This window comes from Solea senegalensis, linkage group LG12, assembly GCF_019176455.1.
Source record: "Solea senegalensis isolate Sse05_10M linkage group LG12, IFAPA_SoseM_1, whole genome shotgun sequence".
Taxonomy (NCBI): Eukaryota; Metazoa; Chordata; class Actinopteri; order Pleuronectiformes; family Soleidae; genus Solea; species Solea senegalensis.
This window is the reverse complement of record NC_058032.1, coordinates 18269613-18292265: the sequence shown is the minus strand read 5'-3', so window position 1 is coordinate 18292265 and position 22653 is coordinate 18269613. Positions and strand designations below refer to the sequence as shown.

The window sequence follows — 22653 nt, the reverse complement described above, 5'->3', positions numbered from 1 at the left end:
CAGGATTTCACAGTGCAAGACCCCATCTATCTGTCCCTCGATGCGGTGAGGTTGACCCGTCCCCTTAGCAGCATAATGCTTCCACCTCCATGCTTGACAGTGGGGATGATGTTCCTGAGGTCACAGTCTGAATTCCTCTTCCTCCAAACACAGAGAGTCAAAGCTCGAAAAGAAATTATAATTATCTTAGAACATGGAATTGACAGTTTATACGTGAAGAAAAAAAAATGCACGATACATTTCCTTTCCTGTGACTATTTCAAAATAAAAGTCTGGTTGTTTCACTATTTAAATGCTATTAATTTGAAGGTGCAAATGTTTGTTCTGTATTTGCAGTCACTGTATCCTGAGTGTTATTATATTGTTATATATTATCATTATATAAACATACAGACATATGTCTGTGTGCTTCATATTTATTTTTATACAAGATATTGTGGACTCATTTTTTCAGTTCTAATTTTAATATCAACAGTATCATTCCTTTCCCTAAATTGTATTATTTTGCCATCACTATTTTTATATTGTTCTGTACATTTCTTAAGAGTTGATTATTTAGGTTTTTTCAAAACTTAAATCCATTTTCTACAGTTAAAAACCACAAATAACATGTTGGTTTTTGAAAAGAAAACAAGTTATTAATATGTGGATGAATGTTTTTTGAGGGATATAGTGATGATAAATTGCAGTTCAGTATGAACGTAAGACATTTGACAGGGTAAATCATGAGAAATTATTTAATATAATAATTATTATTTAACCAAATTATTGGTTGCTGGATGTGCAAAAAAAGACGGGATTAAATTATGGTTTAGGAACACATAAAACATGCAGGTTCAATGAGACAGTGTTTTTTTGGTTTTTCATGTGAATAATGGGGTTAAGACAAAGAGGAATTTAGTCTCACATTTTATTAATGGATGACCTATCAAAAACATTTCTTTTTTTGTAAAACTGCTTGAATTGTTGTAAACTCTGATGTCAGTCGTCATGTATGCAGACAATGACATGGTTACTTTCAGTCTTTACGGCGCTGGGCTGCAGCAGTTACTAAAAGTTGTGCTCATCACAGTATGCTTAAGACTATAACGTCAAATACAACGCCAAAAAAAAACAAACTTAATGTCGTAACAGTGAGAAGCAGAGATGACAGGAATTGTGTGCGCGTGTGTGTGAGTGTGTCACTCCTCTCATAACAGGCAAGGAAATAGACTACCTCGGACATTTCATCAGTGATGAACGAATGATGGCAGAAATATTTATTGACAACGTTGAAAACTTTATGCTCAGGCTAATATGCTGTTACGGGAATTTTGATGTGCTCTGTCAATGTTAAATGTTGTTGTTTTTTTTACACACCTATGGCCACAGCACATCTTTGGGTGCAGTTTCAAGAAAAAGCAGTATGAAGAAACTCATGCTGGCTCACAATGATGCGGCTTGCTTCAGGTTCCCAGACGGCAGAGTGCCAGTCAACTCATGTGTCCACTAGTGTCCCCTTCATGTGAGGTACCTCTGAAAGGTTTCAACAGTTGTATGTGTCGCCTGGACGAGCCCGAAAACTGCGTCATGGTGGCTTTAACCAGAGGAAGAGCTGTTTTCGTGAACTCATCCAGGCTCAGAAAACACTGGTGAGATAAAGACTCCCGACGTCACGTAATCCCGTCATGCAACAGTCGGAATCAAAACAACGCCATTTTGGCAGGAACCCGAGCTAAGGCAACTCGTCTCTTCACCAGCTGTGTTAATTAACATTGAAAATGGTGGATAGCTGTTGTGTTTAACAAAAACTGCCAGGTACAAGCAAAGGGGGAGCATTTCACTGGACCACCAACGATCCTGAGAGAACACAGAGAAAATGGAGTGATGTGAAGACTCTCCAAGTGAAGTGATCACTTCATACTTAACAAGAACTACTCATTTTCCATGTTTCTATTGCAACATATAAGCATTCTGTGGAGTGGGACGGGGACGGGGGGGGTATAAGAAAGGTGGAGAGGTTGGAACACAGCAGGGCTGGAATAATGTCCTCTCTGACCGTCTCCATACTATCGCAAGAGTCAGCAATATTCAGTCCATCAAGTTATGCAACATATTTTTGTGGATTTTAGGGTGTACAGCTTGAAACCAACACTGGTTATCCATTTTAATAGAAGCTTATCCTGCCACCATGGCGGTGTGAACACGTGACGTCCTGGGCTCTATATGAATTATGGTTAACTTATCATGTGATATAGATATATATATATATATATATATTTTTTTTAATAGTTCATACCCATCTCCAATTTCATTTATTCCATATTTTATCATCTGTGGACCCTCTGTTTGAGTCTTCAATAAAACTTTAATTGAATTAATAATGACAAACAAGTATTAACTGGTAACTTGTACAAACAATGGAAAACACACATTTTCCTCCACAGGAATACAAAGATCAAGGAGTTCAAGGAAAGACTTCAAGAAATACTTATTTGATAAAATCCAAGACTTTCCAGGCTACTGGGAACCCTGTTAACAACCAAACAAGGACAGGATGCAGGGTGGTTTAGATTTTTCCAGGTCATTTTATATCAATGATCCTCTTTTGAATAATGGCCATTTGACAAAAGTAAAATGAAAAAAAGAAGGGAGTGGGTGGACATCAAAGGAATATGCGTTTCCATGTAGAGGAGGTATGTCATCGATTAATCATCCGTAAGGTCCTGAACAAAAAGGACCTCGGAGCGGCTGAGTCCTGCCTCTTTCAGACTGGGGGGGTTGGGCTGCTCTTCGGTTGGAAGGCAGGGCAAGACTCGGCGAGGGAAGTTTGTGACTATCTGAAACTTCTCTGGGGTTTCTTTCAGAGAGAAGAGGAAGTCATATATTACCTGTAAAAGGAAAGAAAAAACAGGCAGATGAGTAGTCAACTAATTACTAGTAAAAGCAATTCTATTCTATGTGGAGGACCAACGACACCACAGGTGTCAAACTCTCGGCTTAAACTTAAACGTCCGTCTTTGACATTTACAGCTCCATATCAATACAAACACCTTTATTTGTAAATTATGTGAAATGCACTATATGGACAAAAGTACTGGGACGCCTGACCATAACAACAGGGACTCTAATGACGTACTTCTGTACCCACTCCATATGTATAGAGTACTTCAATATGGAACAGGTCTCCCTGTGAATTTGTGTCCATTCATTCTGCTGAGTATTTATGAGGTCAGACACTGATGTTGGACGAGAAGACCTGGCTCCTAATCTGTTCCAGTTCATCCCAAAGGTGATCAGTTGAGGTCATGGCTCTCTGTGGGCCAGTGAAGTTCTTCCACACCAAAAGTCATTTAACCATGTCTTTAAAGTCCTTGCTTTGACCTTTGCTAAGGTGTGGACAAATACTTTTGTCCATATAGTTTGTAGTCAGAGATCATAATTGCATAATTGCCACACCATGATGGTATAGCTCACATCACTCCCACCCCTACAGAATGGTTATAATAATATTTTTGCACTTGACTGGTTCATATCTGAGCAGATTTTTATGATCATGTGGCCTCCAGGACATTTGAGTTTGAGACCCCTGGACAATGTGTTACAACCAGGATTAGTCTGACCAATAGATTTGCAGTTTCATAATTGTATTCCTTGTAATTTGTCAGTGAACAACAATAAAAGATCTCATCTGGGAGTCGTGCACCTCCTGATATAAAGTCTGAGGGTTCTCTGCCTTCTATGATGTCTTCAGTCACATGAGTGTAGTTGACTAAGGGGAGCACACATCACTCTGCACATGCAAAAGTAATGAATGTAAACAAACAAAATGGTGAAGCAAAAGAGTAGTGATGAAGTGATGCTGCAAGATGGAACTATAAGCCTGATCGAAGTTCATTTTTAGGGTTTTCTGAACACAACACTGCAAGTATCATGCAGTCCAATTAGGATGTCATTGTATAGACTTCTTTCTGGGTGTCGTCTAGTCAAGCCCAATGGCCCCGTCCCTCTTCTTGGTCAAGTCGAGGGCCACGGTTTTATCTGTCAAGTCTAGGGCTGGGTATCAAAATTAAATACTTTTGTGGTACCAAATGAGTATTGGACTTCCTCTATATCACCTAATAGTAATACTATAATAATAATAGTAATAATAATAATATAATCTAATATAATATAATAATATAATGCATTGCTATACCATGTCAACATTAATCATGCAGCTTTAAAGTCAAACATTTAGCTTATTGGCTGCTGGCATACAGGCTCATTCCCCAAAGAAGAGGAGAAAGACGGGCTTAGCATCGGTGTTGTGTTCTGGAGGCTGATGCTTGGTGGTTAACCCGACTGTTACCATCAGTGCCGAAAGGATTTGGCATGCGTACTTCTCATTACCGTAAAACAGCTAGACGTTCGTGATGTATAGAAAATTCTAATATGGACTGGCGTTCTGTCCAGGGTGTGACCCCGCCTTTCACCCCATGTCAGCTGAGATTGGCATAGCACCCCACATGACCCTCATATGGAGGATAAAGCAATAGAAGACAGATGGATACCAGAAAGCAGAGAAATAGAGTTTTGCGCCCATATACTTGTCATTACGGCAGCCCTCAGGACTTCCGTGGAACCGTCCAATCACAGACAAGATTCACCAGAGCGTTACATGTTTGTGACGTTAGCTTCTCAGTACCATCATTTCTAAACGGCCGAATAACTGCCAGATATCCAAAGTGAAAGTTATATTGGAAAAGGGGGCAGAAACACTCACTCATTGAACATTTTGACAATTCTATAGCCATAAAATCAAAATAAATCCAGCAGTATTTGTTCTGTAGTTGCGTAATCTGACGCAGTGACCATCATAAACAGACAATAAGATCATCTTGGTATTAGATATACAAACTACAAGTCGCGCATGCGAGTTCCAGCACACAACTAACACTTTTATATGATGTGGTGTTTGGTGTTCTTGTACATGAATTCAAATTTTAATTCAACTACGACAATTGCAGTTGGTGTGTGGACAGCTGTGCTACTCACCGTCAGAGACTGCCCAAAGAGGAATCGTCTCTCTACTCGTGCATTACTGGGCAGCTTAAACACTATTTTGACACTCTCCGGGTCGTCTGCAGGCGGCTCAGGAGGAAGACATTCTGACTTCCTCTCCTTCTCCTCTTCCAGTGTCTGGAGTCACAAAACAAAGTAGATGAAAATAAATGGGTAAAATTTTTTAAATTTTTTTTTGTATTATGTATAAACTGTAGGGCCGTAATCAACCAAAGAAATTTTTGGTCGACTGAAGGCCTGAAATTTTGACTCAAAATCGACTAGTCTAGGGGGGGTGGGGCCGACAGCTCTGAAAGCATTTTGTATCACGTGCATTTGCACAATATCATAGCGCATGATTTCCAAAAATATACTATTCTATACTACATTGATATCAGCACGATATCAACTGTTGAGGAATATTTAGATGATTGTCTATGTGCAAGTCCTCGCACAGAGCGACACTGAACATAGGAGCTCAGCTTCACGGCTGAGACACAAATAGATCACTGCCGTTGTTGCGGGCGAGTGCGCCTGCAGTTATAAAACGAATCAATGATTATTAGACTAAAACATTGAAATATGCCAATTCTGATATGTTCATGTACTCGTAACATGGATGGAGCAACATAACGAAGACAAGTTAGCATACCGTTTTTATATGATGTGCCATGTTTGTAGTCAGGGTGTGATATGCAAACTGATGCTGGCAAACTTTGCATTTGACTTTTTTTTTTTTTTTAAATCACCATTTTTTTTTTGTAAAATGCTGCCACACTGCTGATGTCTTTGACTTGGATGTTAAAGGACTGACTGTTGCCGAAAATGAAACGCTCAAAATTAAATAAAACCACCGGACGTTCTTTAATCTTTCTGTCTTCTGTGGGTTGGGCTAATCCAAAATACTGAAAACAAGGGGGGTGCTCCTGAAAACACCCCCATTAGCACTTGGTACATTCCTCCAGATGAAATCAAATTAACCATAGACTGTATGAAATTAACACAGCAAAAAGTCGACTTATCAGAATTTGAGTCGAACCAGAACGTATCAACTCATTACATTACATTGCATGTCATTTAGCAGACGCTTTTATCCAAAGCGACTTACAATGGAATTGAGTACAATCAGCCAGGAGTGGAGTCGAACTTGCGACCATGATGTCTTTCGCACACAGTGTACCGGTCTTAACCACTGAGCCACTCCACCCCCGACTCATAAATCAACCAGTCGACAGGGACTTTACAGCCCTAATAAACTGGCATTGAAAATATTAATGGAAAACGAAACTTACTCTTCGTCTTCGTTCCTCAGCAAGAGCACTCTGTCGGACCTTCTCCTCCTCTTGCCTGCGCTGCTCCTGCTCCTCCCTTTTCTTTCGGTCTTTCTCCTGGTCTGCACGGAGGGAGGCCAGATAGGCCTCGTCTTGTTGCTGCCTTAGTACTTGAGTCTGGTTCCTCTCCTCCCTGATTAAAAAAAACCCAGCTATTACCTGCACATTACTAACTTATTCTAGTACACGAGTGGGATGTTTTGAGTCTTAACTTGACAATGTATATGGAGAGTTGGCCATCTTTAAGGACCGTACAATTACGGCTTTCAGGGTAACCACAAAAATAAAATAACCCAATAGGGACGAGAGCACAAGCCACCACCACAACTGCATGACATCACCTCATATGCAGACTGCTTCAGATAGAGACAACGGCCACTGCAACCGTGGCAAAACAGGTGCCGGTTCCCTTTAGTGACAAGTTGACTTGTTGCAACAACATATCGTCACTTCCTCACCGTCTTTCAGTGACACTCTCACTAACTCACTGTGTTAACCTAAACATACAGTAACATAAATTAGCTGAGCAGTGATGGCTACTTGCTCTCCCTCCCAGTCTCCTTTCAGCCACTCTACAAAAAGACTGACATTTTAAAACCAATTAAGGCCTCGTTTTTAGAAAAATTAATTAAACAGAGCCATGTTTGAACTTGGTTTCAGAGCACACCTCTAAATGTCTGAGAGGAATTTCATGTATTCACAGGTTTCTCGTACCGTTCAAGGAGTTCTGACGTCAGATATGTTTGGTTGGCTTCCATGATAAAGGTGAGCTGGTTGATGAGGTCCTCTGGCTGAATCACGCCCTCCAGTCTTCCCACCACTGTCATCTTACGGTCCTTCAGCATTATCATGGCCAGGAATGGATAGGTGTTTTCCCGCAATGCTTGGGACACTGAGGCACACACACTCGAACATTTTAAAGTCAAATATCACCCAGACACACTCAAAACAAACCACATCCTAGTTAAACATCATGGTAGCAAGCATGCAAACTGCCAAAGTATTGAGTTTTCTACTGACACATCAAAAGCTAGTAATACAAACCACATCTCTTCACCTTTCATTATGTTATTAGGGCAACAAAAGTTCTAAATGTGACACTTCTATGAATGTGTCCCCCGACATGTCTGACTGCACAGTTTCTCAGAACAACACACTTTACAGAAACAGCTGATAAATGACAACAGAATGTTATACATGTATAAAGCAATAACAAGTAATAATATTCCCATACCTCTGTAGCCCTCAGGCTTGTTGGTTGAGCATGCCCAAAAGAGCATTCGTGTGTTGAGGAACGTTATGACTTCTTCTGTACATAACGTGGAGCTATGAAGTAACACATGAGCAGCATTACACAATTTGGCATTTTGCATATAGCTACAAATACACAAATATAACACATACAAAAACAACATGTTTGTACATAAATCCTAACTAATACAGTCGCTGTCAGAGGAATAGTGGGATACCATACAAGTGCCCTCTGCTGGATCTTAAGTGGTACTACTTCAAATCTATGATAGAGCAACATTAATTTTGAAGTTACTTACAGTTCGAATGTGAACTTTACACCCCATGTTTGAAATAATATATTACCAATAAAAAGTGACAGCCCTACCAGAGACTGTATATGAAGTGTGGATGTAGCCTTCCAGTTTGGAAGTTGGAAGTAGCAGTTAGCCACCAGGGGGTGACTCGGCTGGTTGCAAAAAGAATTCAGTTTGAATGGAATTTATGCGAAAATTAGCCTACTTGGGCAAGCAATGTTGCCTCACTGCAAGAAGATCACTAGTTTGAATCCTATTTAACTTAAATCCTAAATTAACTTACTGGCCCCTGGTGTAGACTTGAGTGTTTTGTCCAGTTTTAAAACAAACAAGTAACAGGACGAAACAGACAATTGGAAATATTCTGATGACTGGCATGACGGGTAGAAAAAAAAAAAAAAGTATTTTACCAGCAAAACTCATTCGTGTCTTGATGATCATCTCCATGTAGGTACACTAATAGGTAGCGAAGCTCCCGTTTGGCATCATTCAGTGCCTATGTGTGTCACACAAAACAAAAGCAACTTCACATGCTGCAGGTATATCTTGTTGTAAGACTGGACTTGATTCATGCGATAAAAATATGTTCCACAGGGTATTTTAAACTGCACTGTCTCTGAACTTACCTGGCTATATGTTCCCTGGTAAAATACAGGGTGTGCCCGACCATACCTCTCCTCAAAACTATGAATAAAGGACACAACATCTCCAACAGGGTCTGTGACACGAGCACGAGGGTCTGGCCTGATGAACCGCAGGGCAAACCTAGAAGAAAGACATTGTGATGATCAAAAAACTTCCTTTATCCCGCAGCTAAGTGTTTAAACCAATGTGCATAACTTACCTGAATATGTCCAGCAGTGTGTAATATGTAAATCTGAATGGTAGCATTATCAAGTAGTAACTCCATCCTAGTAACCCCTGAAAAGAAGAGACAATATAGATCAACACATCATAATATGAGGGCTTTACTATGCATGTTTTGTGCAAAAAGGAAACAAAAAATAGTTGCAAATTCTGACTCCGCTCAAAATAGATAAAAAAAAAATAGATGACTCAGGGGAAAAGAGAGCCAATTCGACCAAACAGTATGTATGAGTAAATATTTTGTAAGGTAAAATGTTGTGAGGTTATCCTAAAGCACTGATGTGAATGCAGACCTACCCTAGGCTGTGGCCTTGACACGATGTAACTATATACTCTATGGTCTGCTGTATTGACCTGTAATGGTCTGGATGGTGGCGGGTTAAATACACTGGGAACTCCTTCCTGCTCATTCAGTCGGTCTTGTACTGCGGCCTGAGAAGAAGAAAACAGTGGACATAGCTTGACATTAGACTTGAGCCATTTTCAATATAGTTAGTTGTGTTTTTAAACATGTTTATGGATAAAAAAACACAAATGCTTGTTAAACAGAAAAACATTACACAAATCTGATGCAAAACATTCAATAAGATATAATGTGTTGTGTCCCTCAGTGTATTAACATTGTATTAATAATATATTGACCCTTCATTGTAATGATATTCAAGAAAATGATCCAACACTATATGCTGTTTTTGCATTACTCCTAGTCCAATGTTCCCATATGACAAACAAGCTGGTGACTGTCTGGGTGATACGCATAAAGGAGAGTCTTCAGAGGATTCAGGCTAGGGGTGGTGACTGTCTTGATACATGATGCAGGACATTTACTAGACATCGGGTGTCTCCTGCTGTTCTCTCACATGTTCACTTGCAATTGTTTTGCACAAAGCAGCATACTGAATCATACTACATGCTTACTGTACCCCTTGGTGAAAATGGGGCTATAGTTATTATTTAGAGATCACACCAAGGAGCTGACAGAACACACACACCGAATAATTTCCAGGGTGACTTCTGCAGACATTTGTGCAAACACACACACACACAGGATTTGAAATGCATTTAATTTACCTCTATGTTCCAATTATGCTGCTCTAATGTTCGTCGACATTGGTCCATGGACTCCAACCCAGTTAGGTCCTGTAAATCATGAAAAGTCAGAACAATTTTTTTATCTGCTCAGTGGTCAGAGCTTCCTCCAGCAGCTCATGCTGAGTTGCACAAATATCCTCATTAAAAAAATAATCACATATGCTTAAATTAAATAATTCATGCGTATTAACCAACCATGTTGTTGTTTCAAATTCAAACCTCAATATAAAAACTAGACCTGCAATCAAGTATGATGGAAGTAGTTTCACTTTAGTTTTTGAATCTGAACGAAAATAATTGGACTCCCATCACTGCTGTCGGCCTTGAAGCCTCAATAAACAAACAAACACTACTAGTTCAGTCAGGAAACGTTAGGTTAGCTAACTCCAAAATACAAAGTGGTTTGACGGCCAGTTTAACAAGTGTAGACACTCAGGAGCCGCAAACATTTGTAAGCACAGGGTGAGGAATGAATCGTACTGAACATGGCTACTAACAGTAGTATCGTTTCTGAAAAAGTGACAGCTCGACCATGACTGCTGTGCTAATGTTAACTCATCAAGTGTTACAGGGAGCTTCATTAACGTTAGCCAAGTTGACGTTAAGTCCACAACAATTAGAAAACTACGCCATAAGTAATATTGGTGTATACATGAATGCCATGTGTGCACGAGTGGAAAATAAACACAAACAACGCTAAATTACAACACCCTTGGCCCTAGAAGTCCGGTAATATGTTAGCATTCTTGGCTAATGCTAACGTTAGCCGTGACTCCAACTGACGGGTAAAGCTAGGTGGCTGGGGTAACGTTACCGAAGTTGACTGAGCAAAAAGCTCTTTAGCACGCATATATTATGTTGTTTACGTCCATTTAGAATCGACACGAACGTATTAGCATATAAGGTTTGAAAAGGACACATGTTAGTTGTGTACTTGTGCTGCCTACCTGAAACTGGAGGAGTTTTTCGGTCTGCGCCTGGGATAATTCTGGATCCTCTGGCGCCGCCATCTTACCTCGCCAATCACCTACCAAGTCGTAACAACGTCAGCTGCCTTTTCCCTTTGCAGACAGTGCTGTCACAGCCTCGGCGGACTGGCGTCACCTAGTGGTGTGGACGTAACCACGTCGCTTAAAGAGGAAATCACGGTAGACAAAAATGTAGTTCGGTGGAGTGTATGACAGAAGATACACGTACATTTTGACTTTTATTAAAATCCGTGGCTTTGACCTGTAATTTATTGAGTCAAAGACAGTCTAGAGTGGGACTAATTTCCCAATTTTAATACGAAATAACCCTTGACTCCATACAATATTGTTATTTATTAGTATTTTATCGAAATTCAAATGTGCAATTTGACACAATCACACAAGTAAACCAACTAATAATATTAATAGCTGCCATTCCCTCTGTAAACAGTGCCTGAGTTTTACTTTTCCATCAGTAGTCCTATGACACTCAATTGCACCTGCATTATAAAAAGCAATTTGTAAAACACTGACAAATCTAACATGGGACTATATTATAGCATATATTCATGTCATCATATTTCCTTTAAATTGTGGATGTAGAATATTTATTTTAATACTACAGTGCTATTATGGATTTTTAAAAGCATAATAGGTCACTTGTGGCATGTGGGTACAAATACTGGGGATGTACACTCAACAGTTCACCTGTGTCTTGTGTGTATTCACCAGCAACAACAGCGGCACTGATCTCACGATACTGCGCCCTGGCACTGCTTCTGACACTATTTTTGCTTGATTTTATAGAAATACAATGGTAAGTCATAGTGAAAAAAAGTGAAGTGAAGCATATGAGATACAATTTAAATGTTTTTATAAATCTTATAATTATGATTTACTTTCTCATTATAACCATCAAAATTATGGCTTGCCATGGGAGTATATTACCAAGGGAAGGTCTTAGTTTCACGTGTCTTGAAACATCCAAACATGCATTCCTTTTTCCCAATAATTTTTTCGTCAAGTCAGTTTTAATCCTATTAGCTCAACTTTATTAAATCCTACCTGCCCACCTTAGAGTTAGGGGTTCATGGGTTGTGCTTTGTAGTGATAGTTCATCATCCTCTGTGTGAGGGGCTTTATGGCAGTGTATCAGTGCTTGTAGTATCATATTTCCAACATATATATATACATCAGGCTATATTACAGATTGACTGATTTGACTTTATCAACTTGAATGGGGATTTGCACATTATGCTATATGTATGTTGTGCACCTTTATGAAAGACATACAATGAGCATTAAGTAGGCACTGTATATATGCAATGTATCATTTTGATCATAAAATTACCCATGATGTCTTTAGAGATTAATGAAACCTGATAAACTGAAAAACTGGTTTCACTAAAAAACAATGGTACAGCCTGTTTATTTACAATATAAATTTGATATATTCTTTGGATTATTTACAGCCTGTGAATCATTTTTAGGTTGTGGGAAAAGGGTAAAAGTGTAGTGCCTTGGAGACATGTCTTTCAGTTCCGTAAACTATTGGCGACCTCCAGTCTTTGGGGAGGAGAGGAAGACAATTTCCAACAATTTTCTGAATCTGTTTTGCAAACTCACTTGTACTGTGTGGTTTTGTTTGGCACTGAAAATGTTTATTTTTTACATTAGGTATTGTGATGTTTTACAACTTATATGATTTTACCACATGCTATATTTTGTGTAAATGTAATTGCACCTGTTTTAAAACATTCTGTTACATTATTAATAGTGCTCTGTAACTTTGCTTTGTGTGAGTCATCTTTCTAAATACCAGTTTTGTCTACTTTATTTTTCTCTTATCATTTACTGACCAAATAAAAAAACTTACTTACAATATCTCTTAACTTATTCATGACACACCATTCTAGTAATGGGACCACTTCCCTTTCATAAAGAGTAAAGCAGAAGTCAGGAGTGAGGCAAACAACTATCCCACACCCACATATTTTCTACAACAGAAATTGAAATCATATTAATAGGCCAATTTGTTTGAGTTTCTGAAAGATGGGAAACCCCTGGTGATGATGTGGGTGTAATAAAAGAGGAAGAGAAACCTAACAGTGTTACCCTCTGGATTGTGTTTTTTATTCTTTATCAACACAGAATATAAATCAAAAAAATGTTCATCAATTTGACAAAAATGTAAAGTGTAAAATATTGCTGTGCATTGTCACATCACTTTTTCCCCTCAACCATAATGATGTGGTACCCAAACTTAGTCTTGACGGGAGGGTCTGTGTAGACTGGTTTATCCATGGCACTGATGGGTAGGGCAAATGCTGCATCCTGGAAAGGTCCGACCATCGATCCTCGCGTCATCCAACCCAGGTCACCCTGTCACAGACACAACACTTAGTCACAGTATGCTCCTAATATGGGCACGAGTGAGAAAAAAGTGACACGACATGAGCAACAAAGATGTAACTGTACTAAAAATAGCCGGAATTTCATCAAAGTTTCCTGTAGCCCAAGAATGCATCAGCGTAGGTGTTGAGATAGGGTGCACATGAATAAGCAGAAGACGTACAGAGATGTGCTAATCCTTTAACCTAACATTTAACCTGTGAGTTATTCATCAATATTTTCTCAATTTGTTACCCATAAGGACTCACTGTTAGCTGTAGAACAGTATTGTACATTATTTAGCATCTTCAATATCTATACCATAATTATCTATTAACATAAGGCTCACTTAAACTAATCTATGCCAACTTAAGCCTACAATATCTGGCACTTTCTCTCACCAATAGACAGGAAACCTAAGTTTTTAATCATTTTGTAAGAGGGCACACGGAGGGCACACGGAGTGCAGTCAGCTGTACGGAAGATGCTGAATATGTGTCAATTCCTCAAACAACCACACACATAAATAAACTGGACAATCACTTTTAAATATTCTTAGTTTAGAAAAGCACATGTAAGATCATGTCTCAATTCAGATGCTGGAAAACAATAATAAATGGAATGCAGCCCATGTGCTGGGATTTTCCTACTACAAATATCACGTCATGGCATAAACAGATATTAGACAAGCAACATGTTCTTACTCCTTGTCTAGCTTTGTCTTCACTGTATTGTGTTGCTACTTCACTGAAACGGACTCCCGCCTTCAGTTTCTCCATTGCTTCCATGCATTTCCCATGTTTTTCACAGAGGATGTGTCGAACCTGCAGGGAACCACAGACAACCAAAGGGGTTAGAAATCGAGAACTAAACCCCAGATTTGTTGCAAACTACAGCTCTTTAGTATCTGTTGTTTTGCTTTTGGTTTACAGCATAAATGTAAAATGCATATAATAAAAGTAAAACCACAAAAGTCAGAACATTTAACAAAACATAATCATAAAATTCTATCAGACACCAGATAAAACCTTTCAGATGTGATAGAGGAGCAGATAAAAAAACTTCTACCATCAACCAAATTCACTGAAATATATTTTTTGTTTAGGGGTAAAACATTTAAATTAAATATGATTACTCACATTGTATTGGTATATGTTTTATTATTTGTTCTCAGTTATGGCCATAACAATTTTGATCAATACTGATACCATAGATCATAGACAAAATGATACCAAATCCTTTGAATCTATACTCCATCTTCTTGTCATTGTATTCTGGACCAAAATACCTAAGCAAATTCTTTGTTTGTAAATGTTATAATGTCAACATTATGTGTTTACTGTGTAACATTTTTGGTCATGGATAAATGTGAACATGGGTCTAGGACGTTTTACTGAATCTCTAGGGGCCTCAAATCATGGCTGCACCCAGGCCCGGATCATGGTCGCCCCCTGCTTCTCACTATTATTTTTTGACTCTTTATAAATGTGAATTACTATTATTTACAAATACTTTTCAATGATTATCCATTGCTCTATTTAATACTTTCAAGAGATGACACACTGTGAATATTCACTCTAAATGGAATTTATTAATGCAGTGTGTTGATGTGTGTATGACACATACTGATACTTTCCTAATAGATAAATGGCTGTGAGTCAGTGGCCAAGCATGTCATCCTCCGACCAGAAGGCTAGCGGTTTGATTCCTAGTGTCTTTGTGTTGTTGTGTCCCATAATGAAAAAAACATATTTCTCATTTGAGACACTTCAAATGTATATTATGTACTTGTGTTGATGTATTATTCATTATTGATTACGTGTAAGTAATAAACTATTTTTCATTTAGACTATCTATACTTAAAGTAAAAAATAGTCATAGTTTAGTAATAAAACAGTGTGTTGCTGTGGGAGGAGAAGGAGGAGGGCAGTATTCGTTTACGACAACAACATGACAACATACAGACATTAGCTGTTACCTTCACAGCAGTGCCTCCCTTTGGTGCCTTATCTTTCTTGTCGGCGTCTGCACCTCCTGAAGCAGCTCCTACACGGTGTCATTAATAACACAACAAGTGACGTTAACACATGCTATTGTACAGAAACATACAGCTGAGGCGAGTAAAATGAGGCTGAGCTAAAAACACACGACACGCACAACAAACTGTTCACAGCTAACTCACCTTTACCTCCTTTCCCACCTTTACCCTTTGGTGGCATTTTATTCTACGGTAAACTGAATTCGAAAAGATATTGTTTTTTAAAAAAAAATACGAGAAAACACATCCACTCATTTACTCTTGTGCTTCACATGCGCAGAGAGTCACCAGCTCTTCTTCTTCTTCTGACTGCTATTGGCAGAGTACAGCCAGTTGAAGTGTACACCGCCACCTAGTGTTATTATTTCGTTATTACTACATAACTGCAGTCCAGACCAGGGGTCTCCAACCTTTTTTCTTCTGAGCTTCTTTGACAAAATAAAAATGGCCGAGAGCTACTCGTGTTTTTTTTTTTAACATTTATGGGGGGGAGAAACTAAACTAAACTGTACGGGGAGCCAGTGTAGAGAAGCTAACACTGGAGTTATATGGTCTCTCTTTCTAGTTCCTGTCAGAACTTATGCTGCAGCATTTTGAATGAACTGAAGGGTTCTAACAGACTTGTTGGAACATCCTGATAATAAGGAGTTACAGTAATCTAATCTAGATGTAACAAAAGCATGAACTAGTTTTTCAGCATCCTGTAAAGACAGAATGTTTCTAATTTTCATAATGTTCCGCAGGTGGAAGAAGGCTGTTCTGGAAATTAGTTTTATGTGTGAATCAAAAGACATTTCCTGGTCAAAAGTAACTCCAAGGTTCCTCACAGTGGAACTGGAAGCCATGGTGACAATGTGATCGGAAAGTTTTTCTCTGAGGTGTTTAGGGCCAAGTATAATGACCTCAGTTTTTTCTGAGTTTAAAATGTCACTGTGTCACTCACAAGAGTAGCCATATGTACAGCTGTATGTATGATGTATTCTGGGTATTTCCATTTAGTGAGCAGACTGGCACTGCATTAAGTCAACAACTTTGAGTTGGCACACACACTCATCAAGCTGACAGCAGAGCAACTGTTTGACAGCTAATTGGCAAATAATAATTTTAGTATTAGTTGTGTTTCATTATTGAAACCTTTGGCGAGCTATTTGGAAAGGAACTGGTAGCTTGTGAGCTACTCGTTGGAGACCCCTGTTCAGACTATTGCTCACTTAAATATGATAACATTGATGTACAAAGAAAGACAGATGATCAAAGGATAGATACCATCTAGTATTCTGGACCAGTTGCATGCTGCCTGATTGATTTTTTTGTTAATACCTGTAAAGACACCATGCCAATAATCTAGTCTGCTGAAAATGAAAGCACAAACACATTTTTTTGTGTCTAGTTTGGACAGAAAAACAATGGATCCTTGCAATGTTCTTCAGGTAGTAATAGGCAGACTTAGACTTAGTAATAGCTTCTAAGTGGTTGCTGAAATTCAGGTCTGAGACAATAATTACACCAAGATGCTTTCAATGACATGGAGTCAAGGTGAGCACTGACCTTTGACCATTTTTGGGGCCAAAAACAATCACTTCTGTCTAGTCTGCATTGACCTGGAAAATTGATGAATACACTTACTCAGTGGCATTTAGGGACTGTCGTTATAGTCATGTGATGACACTGAAATATAATGTCATCTGCATAGGTGTGATATGAGACGTCATATTTTCTGATCTGAGCTGGAGGCAGCATGTAGATGTTGAAAGATACATATTAAAAACCGTTTGAATTACTATCTTGCAGTGGTTCAACTTGAGGTACTGCTGTGGAGTCTCGTGACTGATGAGCTTGGAGATAAATGAAGCAGCATCAGCATATGAAACCACAGCAGAGTCATCTGAAGCCTCATCATCACTCTCTTCTCATATATGTGAGGATGCCAGTCAGACAAGATGATTCATCAATTATAACACATGGGCTATATCTTGTTAGTATGGCCGTGCACAGATGGACCGCTGGCCCCCCTGATCTTGTCATAATCCGGGATTACGTTTTTTGTTATGCGACCTCAGTTCTCAGTTAAAAGTAGGTGTTAATGCCCACAATATTTAATTTGAGTAGAACAACAGTAGTTTTAATATGTGTATGTTTTCCATTGTATTTTGTCAATGAATAATCCTAATGGTGCCTCTTTTCAAGCCCCTGTCCCTTAAATGTCTGCACACACCACTGCTTATAGGGAAAGTGTATACTATACACTTTATACCACCTTATATTCAGAGGTGGGTAGTAACATGCTACATTTACTCTGTTACAAATACTTGAGTAACTTTTTGGATAAATTGTAATTTTAGGGGTAGTTTTATTGCAACATACTTTTACTTTTACTTGAGTATATATTTAAAGAAAGAACAGTACTTTTACGCCATTCCATTTGGCTAAATGACAGTACATTGCTGTTTTGTATTATGTTGTGTGCCATTTGTGTTGCTCTGAATATTTCAAAAATAAATCCGGAGAAACTCAGTACTTGTACTCTTGAGTACTTGAGTAGTCTTTTCACTGCACACTTTTTTTTACTCTTACTCGAGTAATTATTATTTTAATGTCACAGTACTATTACTTTATATTTTTTTATTTTTTGGCTACTCTACCCACCTCTGCTTATATTCTATAATGTGTGTATAAACACATGTTTGCACCATTTTCTAATGTATTTACCTTCGAATTGGATGCCAAACTTCACTGACAATAACACTGAATCTAATCTAATGTAGTTTAAAATGCCGAAGGAAATGACTGAGTCTGTGACACGAGCAGAACAGGTTTTGTTCGCATTTTACAGTTCCTCGGCGGTAGGACCAGGCGGTTACCATGGCAACAACAGTCGACACAAACAATCCCGTCTGTTGCCTTCCTGTGTTGTAACCCCCACCGCCAAGGACAGACCTCTACATTGGTCTGGCTTTTTCAAAACGACCCGCGGTGGTCGTCGGCGCGGGAGCAAACATGGACAAGTACGAGCAGGTGACGTGTTTGGGTCGCGGAGGAGCAGCGGACGTGTTCCTGATGCGGCACGTGGAGCGGAAGAGCCTGCACGCGGTGAAGAGAGTGAAGGTGAAGGGCGCGAGGACAGCGATCTCCTCACAGAGGGCAGTGCTTCTGCACGAGGCTGAGATCATCAGGAGGCTGGAGCACCGTCACATAGTGACATGCAGCGATGCGTTTGTCAGCCCGGAAGACGGATTCATTTACATCGTGATGACCTACTGTGATGGTGGCACGCTAGATGACAAGGTCAAACAGAGGGAAACAGGGGAGTTTTTCTCAGAGGACACTGTGATGGGCTGGTTCGTGCAGGTGGCCATGGCTTTAAATTACATACACACACTTAAAATACTACACAGGGACATCAAAACCTCAAATGTGCTGCTAACGAAGCAAGGCGAGGTCAAACTGGGGGACTTTGGGATTTCCAGAGTACTGAGCAACACGACTGACATGGCATCCACGTGTGTTGGGACACCCAGCTACCTGAGTCCTGAGCTTTGTCAGGATCTCCCCTACAGCTCCAAGTCTGATATGTGGGCCCTCGGCTGTCTGCTTTATGAGATCTGTGCCCTAAGGCCTCCGTTCACGGCCTCAAACCTCCTGAGTCTGTTACACAAGATCACCAGAGGAGAGTACGAGCCCGTGCCTAACGTGTACTCAGACGAAATCAACTCCTCCATCAAAATGATGCTCTGCCTCAACCCAGAAAACAGGCCCAGTGCTGCCTGTATACTAAGCAGTCCCTACATGCAGGCTCACATAGAGAGTGTCACTGTCAGTGCTCCTGTGATTCAGCCTGAGGGAAACATCTGTGACTTCAGTGTAGAAGGAAACTCCTCACACAACCTCAGCCCGTCCCACTCAGTGAAGGGCAGTGTCAGTGACGAGGAGAAGGATCGTGGTGCTTTGTGTCGTGGAGGACAAACCCACTGTGACGCCGTGTGCCACTATCCCGAGGACTTTGACGAGGACGAGAGTTTGTCCTCTTCAGAAGACAGCAGTGGACACTCAGGCTCTCCCAGGAGAAGCAGTTCTCAGTCCACTGGTAATGCAGTTACCAAGGGTTACTTGATCCTTTGCTTAGATTAAAGGGATAGATAAGTTATTTTGAAGTGTGGATGATGTATAGTGACACATTATCAAAAGTGTTATATTAACCGTAGCTCAACTATGCCACTCAGTTGCTCTGCTGTCCTGTGCCAATCTCATCTGACATAGGGCGATAAGCAGGGTACACCCTGGACAGGTCGCCAGTCCATCGCATCGCAGGGCCACACAGAAACAAACAGCCATTCGCTCTCACATTCACACCTATGGTCAATTTAGAGTGACCAATGTACCTAATTTATACTCATCATATTTATTATAATTATATAATTGAATAAATTAGTGAAATACACAATACAATTTAATATTTCCAGGCAATTTCATTGTTTCTAACACACACATATTCATTAAACATCAACAAGAAATAAACCAGGTATTATCTTACTTTAAAGCATCCATCCATCCTTCCGTCTTCTACTGGAGGGTCTCAGCTGACATATAGGGCGATAGGTGGGGTACACCCTGGACAGACTGCCAGTCCATCACAGGGAGGGACATATAGAGACAAACAACCATCTGCCTGGACTGAAAACCCATGCACACACGGGGAGAACATGAAACGCCATGCAGAAAGGCTCTTTTAAGCATATACTATAATGATAATAATAATTATAATGATAATATATATACTATCAATCATAAACAGTAGATATTTCAGTTGTGTGTATTTGCAGTGTTGTGTTACTCTCATTTGAGAAGCACAAACATCTTATAAGAACATATGAGCTCAGAGAAACAACCTGTGTGCAACTTAAAATAACCAAGATATTCTTTTTTAAGTCATATTATCCAAAAAGTAGTCTCCCCCCCCCTCACTAAAGACCTCAGAGAAAATGAGCAAAGTTGTTATTATTCTTGGCAATTGCTGAGCATGTTCTCTCTCTCTCTCTCCCTCTCTCTCTCACTCCCACAGCATCTCCCGATGTTCCTGAACAAGTTGACTACCCTGATGACTTTGAGGAAGCTGAGGAGAAGGAAGATGATGAGGATGAAGCAGACTTTGTCCACGATGAAGGAGTGGATGAGTTTCAGCTCTGTGATGCTGGAGGAGTGACAGTGACACTGAAAGGCCTGAAAGCACCTTTCCAACCTTAGGAGCTCGACATCACTGTTGGACCACGGTCAGACATGAGGAGACTGAAGGAGATAAAACAGTGAACTGTGAAGTGCAAGTGCTTATGTGCATTTTAACTGCTCAGTGATGGAGAGATAAACACAAATGTCACTTTATAGATTGGAATCACTATTTCATATAAAATATTACTGTGTGACTACCAGGGGACTTGTCTTATCTATTATATATCAGTGTAATATATATATATAACTATATATATATTTTTTTTTTGTCTAATCTTATGCATTCGGAATGAATCATTTCTATGATTTTATCTTTGGATGAAAAGCAGAAAGAAGCAAAAACATGCCTGTGGTTATGTCCTCAAAGGAAATATGTGGTATTTGCAGCTTGCCACAAAGATAAGGAATGCGTTATTATTTAAATTCTCCCCTGACAAGTCTAACACAGATGATGACTATATCTATCTATCTATCTATCTATATATATATATATATACATCATATGCCACGCAAATGCAAACGTAAAAAAACAAACTAATGATATGAGCGTGTGAGTGTAGCAGATTTTATCTGTGCAGTAACTTTAACACACTGTTCCAGTCTCATTTCAGTATCAGTAAATAACGTTTTCTACACTGTCTGAATATTTCCTACTTTTCTATAATTACTTCACATACTGCACAAACCAACGAGAGACACTTTGAGAATCACTCATCTTTGCTTTTACTCTTTTACTCTTTTTTACTTTTTTACTCACGCTTAATGAACAAAATGATGTTGGCTTCATATGCTACATTTTTCTGTCTGTTTTATTGTTTGGACGTTGCAAACATCCTCTGTCATTGTAATTTACCGTATACTAAGAAACTTAAAGTTGGCAGAATAATTATTTTTTGGCTTCTCCGTTTAGGGGTCGCCACAGCGGATCATCTGCCTCCGTCCTGCCCACTCGCTTATGTCCTCTTTGGCTCACCAACTGTCCTCATGTCCTCTGAACCTTCCCTGTGGTTTTCATCTTTTCCTCCTGCCCTGCAGCTCCATCTTCAACCTCCTTTGTCCACTATAATCACTTTCCCAATTCAGCGTGTGCATCTCAACCTGGACTCTTTTACTTTGTCTCCAAACCGTTCAACCTGAGCAAGAGAACAATCGACGTTACATACCTTTAGTTCATTATTTGTGAGGCAAATGTTTGTAATTCTTGCCACAAACATACACACAACACCTGAGTTATCAGAATGAATGAGGTCTGAATTTTTCTCCTTCTCACACGAGAGATGACAGGAGAAACATTTATTAAATGTTTTATGATTGCAGACCTATGTTTAGTGAGTGATTCTCCTTATCTCTGTGCCCCCCCCACTCCACCCACTACACAGTATCTATAATAACTGATAACTAAGAGAAAGTGACTCATCTAAGGGTAAAATACAAGACTGAAACTTCAAGAGTGAACTTTTGCATGACTTTTTAATTAGCTTCCTCATGTCTCATGCTTTCGCTTGTCATGTTTCTATGTCTCCACTGATAAAGATCTATCTTTTCTCTATAGAGGGATATATTAGCTGCACATCCTGTAAACATTCCTCTTGTGAGTATCTGTTCTTTCTCGAGAAAGCTTTAATGAAATACACTTTTTTTTTTCTTCACATTTTCTGGTTAAATTGCAGATTTGCACCACACTTCAGATCATTCATCTTCTACCACTTTGTTCTCCACATGAGGGTCGCAAGGGGGCGCTGGTGCCAATCCCAGCTGGACAGGTCACCAGTCCATCAAAGCGGCCACATCGAGACAAACACTCTCTCACTCACACCTATGGTCAATTTAGAGTGTCCAATTTGCCTAATCCCAAAATCTGTATGTTTTTGGACTGTGGCAGGAAACCAGAGAACCCACACTCCATGCATAAAGGCCCCATAAAGAGTGCTAACTACTCCACCAACTGTGTTGCCCTGAGAACCAAACCAGAAACAAGTAGAGTAGAACACAGATATCATATGTAATACATATGGAACTCCCTTTTCCAGACCTTAGACACATGCAGTAGGGAGCCACGTTACTGTACTGACCCAGAGCATTTCATTTTGATCAATTTCATTTCATTAGGTATATTTAACTCAAGATAGTAAATGGTCTGTATTTATATAGCACTTTTTTTTCTACTCTTCACA

At 39.5% G+C, this 22653-nt stretch overlaps 3 protein-coding genes across 4 annotated transcripts; 1 reads left to right on the top strand and 2 right to left on the bottom strand.

Annotated features, from left to right (window-relative positions):
- Positions 1 to 1244: 1244 nt before the first annotated feature.
- On the bottom strand, positions 1245 to 10913 carry faf2 (Fas associated factor family member 2). Of its 2 annotated transcripts, none has more exons than XM_044039524.1 (11): positions 10807 to 10913; positions 9839 to 9907; positions 9065 to 9199; positions 8745 to 8821; positions 8527 to 8665; positions 8311 to 8396; positions 7588 to 7679; positions 7068 to 7245; positions 6315 to 6486; positions 5017 to 5160; positions 1245 to 2870 (listed from the first exon to the last, which is right to left on the bottom strand). In XM_044039524.1, exons 1-11 carry the CDS (start codon positions 10867 to 10869, stop codon positions 2688 to 2690), a joined length of 1338 nt encoding a protein of 445 aa, XP_043895459.1. In that variant the 5' UTR covers positions 10870 to 10913; the 3' UTR covers positions 1245 to 2687. The 2 variants fall into 2 exon arrangements, with proteins under 2 accessions (XP_043895459.1, XP_043895460.1); XM_044039525.1 differs by having other exon boundaries at positions 9122 to 9199.
- A 2053-nt stretch (positions 10914 to 12966) lies between these two features.
- pin4 (protein (peptidylprolyl cis/trans isomerase) NIMA-interacting, 4 (parvulin)) lies at positions 12967 to 15576 on the bottom strand. The gene is made up of 4 exons (XM_044039526.1): positions 15401 to 15576; positions 15197 to 15264; positions 13923 to 14042; positions 12967 to 13209 (listed from the first exon to the last, which is right to left on the bottom strand). Exons 1-4 carry the CDS (start codon positions 15435 to 15437, stop codon positions 13051 to 13053), a joined length of 384 nt encoding a protein of 127 aa, XP_043895461.1. The 5' UTR covers positions 15438 to 15576; the 3' UTR covers positions 12967 to 13050.
- A 2532-nt stretch (positions 15577 to 18108) lies between these two features.
- On the top strand, positions 18109 to 21927 carry nek12 (NIMA-related kinase 12). Its single transcript, XM_044039547.1, has 2 exons — positions 18109 to 19340; positions 20316 to 21927. The coding sequence occupies exons 1-2, from the start codon at positions 18254 to 18256 to the stop codon at positions 20495 to 20497; spliced, it is 1269 nt and encodes a 422-aa protein (XP_043895482.1). The 5' UTR covers positions 18109 to 18253; the 3' UTR covers positions 20498 to 21927.
- The last annotated feature ends 726 nt before the right edge of the window (positions 21928 to 22653 follow it).